Source organism: Micromesistius poutassou (genome assembly GCF_964030765.1).
Source record: "Micromesistius poutassou genome assembly, chromosome: 17".
Classification (NCBI taxonomy): domain Eukaryota; kingdom Metazoa; phylum Chordata; class Actinopteri; order Gadiformes; family Gadidae; genus Micromesistius; species Micromesistius poutassou.
In genome coordinates this window covers 898,103-903,812 of record NC_140287.1, presented here as the reverse complement: position 1 = coordinate 903,812, position 5,710 = coordinate 898,103, and the positions used below count along the sequence as shown (strand labels likewise).

At 41.1% G+C, this 5,710-nt stretch overlaps 1 protein-coding gene across 1 annotated transcript; it reads left to right on the top strand.

The window, feature by feature from the left end:
- Positions 1-495: 495 nt before the first annotated feature.
- tpo (thyroid peroxidase) lies at positions 496-5,160 on the top strand (the record flags this gene model as incomplete). The annotated part of the gene is made up of 5 exons (XM_084481658.1): positions 496-618; positions 803-1,201; positions 3,801-4,059; positions 4,333-4,503; positions 4,919-5,160. The coding sequence occupies 5 exons, from the start codon at positions 496-498 to the stop codon at positions 5,158-5,160; spliced, it is 1,194 nt and encodes a 397-aa protein (XP_084337784.1).
- Positions 5,161-5,710: the final 550 nt, after the last annotated feature.

Below are 5,710 nucleotides of genomic sequence, written 5' to 3'. Positions count from 1 at the left end.
CAGCGCAATATGAAGACGGAGAGAAGCAGCCGAAGGGCTGGAACCCTGGACGGCTTCATAATGGATTTACACTTCCCCTGGTAACCATCAAGACTCAACACACAGTTACACTTCCCCTGGTAACCATCAAGACTCAACACACAGTTACACTTCCCCTGGTAACCATCAAGACTCAACACACAGTTACACTTCCCCTGGTAACCGCTCAGATCAAGACTCAAACACACAGATCTGAGTTGAGGACAAGATTTGAAAATCTTGAAATACTGCTATAGAAGTATTATGGCTGATAGTGAATACAAACCATTGCTTACACATTGTGTAAACAATACATTGATTGGTTACCCCTCAATAATGTTGAGACAAATTGCCCCAAAACAATTATCATAAAAAAACAATGATTTAATCATCATCCCATGTTAACAGGTAGAAGCAGTCAGCAAGAAAATAATGACGTCCTCTTTCAAACGGAAAGAGGATTTGTATTCTCAATTGATGATCGAATGGGGACAGTTCATAGACCACGACATAACCTTCACCCCTCAGAGCCCGCGGGACTCCGCTGAGACAGACTGTCTTAACACATGCCAAAATGTCCACCCATGCTTTCCAATTCAGGTAAATTATGAGTGCAATCCATGTACCCTACATTCATAAGGAAATCAATAAAACTATTGAACAATTCTTTCTTTTGCTACAGTCACATGATCTGCAGTCAGCCGCCAAAGGCTGTATGCCTTTTATTCGTTCTTCACCAGCCTGCATTGCCAATTTTGAATTGGCAAACAATTTTTCTTTACAGCGTCAGCAAATGAATACAATAACGTCATTTATTGACGGCTCTGTTGTGTACGGTCACACTCTAGAATTACAGAGCCTTCTCCGCAATGTCACTAGCCCGACTGGCAGGCTAGCTGTCAACAAAAGATTAAAAGATGGAGAAGGCAGGCCGTACCTGCCGTCTGTGGATGCCAGTCCATCCGCTTGCCTCCAGAATCCTAGGGCCCCCCCAGAGGAGAGAGTAGAGTGTTTTGCTGCTGGGGACAGTCGGGTCAACGAGGGTCTTTCCCTGATCGCCCTGCACACCCTCTGGCTGAGGGAACACAACCGGGTTGCAGATGCCCTGAAAGTATTAAACAGTCATTGGAGCAAAGAGACTGTATACCAAGAGACCCGCAAGATCATTGGAGCTCTACATCAGGTGTGTAGCATTGATTTATTATTCACTTCATTATTCATTAGGATGTCAAGCCTTCAACTGAGATTGAACATGCTCTTACCCTATGCTCTGAAACCATAAACATGTAAAAAAAAAATGTACTTGATATCATATCTGGAATTATTTTACAAAAAGGTATGACTTTACCAGAAGGATAACTGCTTAATGTTACCCAAGTAAAACCTAATGTTTAGACATTTCTGATGTCTTGTGTGGCTTTGTCATGGTTTACTTTGAACAATTCCACTCAATAATGGTAGACTCTCTTTCTGCTGTAACGTCATTAAAACTCTTGACCATTTTAGATCAATTGATTGATCAAAAATCAAGATAAAGTTAAAGATTCACAAATGTAATGCGAGGATAGGCAATTTGGAGAAACCAGTCAGAGTAAGCTTGGTTCTGGAAGTATCCAACCAAAGAAACCCCCTCCCTTCAATCCTCCTTACAAAGAACCTCCCCCAAAACTAGCTGGCTAGCTTTAGGAACAGGTCCCCTTGTGGAAGACTCTAGCCGTTTCTCAATACCAAGTACACGGACTACGTACTCGCGGACTTGGAAGTACGTACTTGGCAAGTCCGGACTTTCAAGTACAGACTTCCGAGAACGCGAGTACGCACCTGCAATTGGAACAGCAGCGGACTCGATGATGCATTCTGGGATATTTAACGGTCCCAAGTCCACACGAGTCACCTCCGATGCGTCCTCGGTAGAACGGCCTCATCGAGAACGCATCGAGAACACTTCCGGGTTTTAAGACAGTACTCACGTACTCGCATACTTGGAATTGGAACAGTGCTTGGGCTACCACTGATGACGTTTACCGAGAACGCAAGTACACGAGAACGCGAATTGAGAAACGGCTTCTGATCATGTGTAATTAGTGCACTGGTAGCCGGTAGATACCAGATTTGTTTGTTTCTTTTTTCAGAGCATTTGATTTATTGATTGCTGTCGGGATGTAAAGAGAATTTAAATAACTTTGAAAAAAAAGGCTTCTAAGGTCCCAAAACTGTACAACTACTGTGTAATAATCTTCATTAATCATTTAAAGAGGTGATATCATACTTTTTTGACGTTACCCTTTGGATTAGACTGTTATATAACTTACACGTGTTTTACGTCTGCTAAACTAGAAACATCTAAGTCTGAGCCAGGGCGAGTATTCCCACGAGAACGCCCCTCGATAAGTGTGTGAAACGGCTCGTTTGCACTCAAACTTGTGGATTTGGCGACACACGTGCAAAGCGTTCGACCAATCACAGCAGACTGGGCTACTCAGGGCCTTAATGCACGATACAAATCATGATACAAATCAGAACAGAATTTTTGAAAGATGCTGAAATATGTTTTGCAGAAATGAACAGTGTGAGAATAATAAGGGGCATTTTTAACATACAGGCATGCAACCCTATTCTAGTAGTACCCCCAAATGCACTGATTAACCCTAAATAAGACTGCTATGGGATCTTCAATGTAGAGCTGTTGTTGAAATTGTACCCAGAAAGTAAACTGCTACTTGCAAAGGTGCAAAGGATTGCAATGTTTAGAGAATAGTAATGCAGGGCTCTCAAGTTTTGAAGACAGGCAAGAGTGACCCCCCCCCCCCCCCCGCCCTCAAAGGGGCGCGGGTGGGCCACAGGAATGGGCGAGTTTCATTGGTAATATTATTATTAATGTTGTTGTTGCTGTTGTTATTACTGTAATTGATCAAATTTGTGGAACAAAAGACTTGACACATGGCACAATTTAACAAAATACAAAGTATTTATTCATTCCAATTTTCTGTGTGTGTGTCTTCACAAAAAAAACAAGGTTACCCCTATTTTCCCTCACTTTTGGTTTAGGTCTATAACACTGGTGTGTGTGTGTGTGTGTGTGTGTGTGTGTGTGTGTGTGTGTGTGTGTGTGTGTGTGTGTGTGTGTGTGTGAGAGCGAGAGAGAGAGATTATGAGATTATGGTGTTTTTGATTGTATGTGTTGGTTGCCTTTTTGGACTCCTTTATCATTTTTGGTGTAGGCTCCCATTTAAAACAGTTTGGCTCTAGCCCAGCCATTTTAAGGGTCATAATGGAGGACAATGTCCCATTTAAAGCCAAGCTGTTGCTTAGCTGTTGTTTTGTTTAGCCCGACCATTGAAAACACTTGAAGCAGAATCACGCGAACAAGCTTTTTTCATTGGTTGTTGCGTTACATCTTACCCAGATACACTGCAATGCTATTTTCTGATTGGCTATTGTGTAGCCCCTTCTCTCGGCTGGTAAGTGGCGGGCTGCGATTTAGAAAGCCAGGGGAGACGCGCCTGTTCCATGGTGAGAGCTAGAGAAATCATGTTGGGTGCTGCGGCAGCGGCATACAAGTTATTTTTCAGCGTGAGAAATGCCATGTGTGGCGGGAGGGCGTGACAAAAGACCGAAATGAGTGACACTTGAGAGCCCTGGTATTGTTAAAGCGTAACGTGAAACTATTGGATTTGTATCAAATATCTTATTGCCATAAATGTACAATTAACACTTTTTGCAATTATAAAAAAAAATGATTCTACCTTTTACATTCATCCAAACTTTTTTTTTTTAACTAGATAATAACAATGAGAGATTATATTCCAAAAATAATTGGGCAGGACTCATTTGAACGCTACATCGGACCCTACACGGGCTACGATCCGACGGTCAACCCCTCAGCCTCCAATGTGTTTGCCACTGCTGCATTTCGGTTTGGCCATGCCACCATCTCGACAGTCGTGAGGAGACTTAACGAAAGCTTCCAGACACATGAGCAATTCACTCCACTGAGACTACACCACACGTTCTTTAGTCCATGGAGAATAGTGAAAGAAGGTAAGTGTGGTGTGTGTGTGTGTGTGTGTGTGTGTGCTTCCCTACCTTTACCTAACCTGTGCTTCTGTAAGTCTCTTAAGTTAACTCCATTCATGTCATGCACTTACAAGGTACAGTGTGATAAAAACGTCCATTTGAAAACAATAACCTAGTTGTCATGGTAGGTTGGCATTCCGCAGATACATTTTTACGATTATGATATATTTTAGTTATTATAACACCCTATTTACCTAACAAACGATTGGTTTGAGAATTAAATGTTTGTGCCTATAGGTGGGATTGAGCCAGTGCTCCGAGGTCTGATGGGTACTGCTGCAACGTCTGTGAGCACCGATAAGTTAATAGCAGAGGAGATGACAGAGAAGTTAGTTGTGCTCAACATCCAATTGAAATTGGACTTGGCTGCTTTGAACCTCCAAAGGGGACGCGATCATGCTCTTGCTGGTGAGACCAATGCTACGTGTAACGAAACAAACTACTGGATCAACTGTTAACCAACGTTTTGCAAAGCACTTACTATTCTATTCACTAACACTCATATTTGTTTCATTTAAAAGTGTTTTCTTTATTATTATCAACCTTAATTCTAAATCGTATGTGCCCAGTATAGATCTATCAAACTAATGTTGTTTGTTTTCTGCCCATGTTTTCTGTCATGCTTTCTTACTGTTTTATAAACAATGAAGGAACAAATATTTGACAGCTTTTACATAAAAACAATATATGAAAGTAATTTCATATATATATGAAGGGATATATATTTGTCAAATTAAATATTTTGTGAGATACATGTCCTTCAGAACATCTCTTCTAATTTCTTGAGGCACAATTAATATATTTTATGGTGTGCTGATTGCAGGATACAATGACTGGAGAGAATTTTGTGGACTCAAGCGTCTAAAGATAAAAGAAGATTTTCAAGATGTTGTCAAAGACAAGATAATTGTTAACAAGATACTGAAAATGTATAAAAACCCGGACAATATTGATGTTTGGTTAGGAGGGCTAGTTGAGGACCACTTGAAAGACTCCAGAAATGGCCCTCTGTTTTCCTGCTTGATTGCCAAGCAAATGAAATCAATTCGAGATGGAGATCGGTAAGCACAGTGTCTGATTGAGCTGTAATCATTTAGTGAAAATTATGAAACTGTGCAAATGATATCTCCAGCAATGTTTTGACACCATAACAAACATTTACATGACACTCGAGAATTATTGGGTTAGCCCGACTATGAATGGATTTTTAGATGCATTTATACACCGTAGTCTGACTAAAATGATTCGGACCGAATCGGGTTTCTCCTAGTCGGATTAAGACCTCTAGATTATTCGATTGATAGTCGCATTAATCGTGCATGTATAGATTCAATCGGATTGGAATCGGGTTTTGCTTTCTGCGCGCATGCTTAGATTTCACAGACAAGGTTGTAAAGTAGTAACTTCGGGCACATCTGTCAAATTAAATGTTTTTTTCTTCCGACGTGTTTACGATCTTTATTCATTCATTGCGCTGCAGCCGAACTGACTGAGTTTGTTGTTGCTGGTGACGTAAAGAGGTCAGCCAAGAAGTGGCTCTATTACCAATAGTTGAAATGGGTACAGCGCCACCTATCGTACCGGGGTATGACATGCTAATTTTCTCACCGCCATG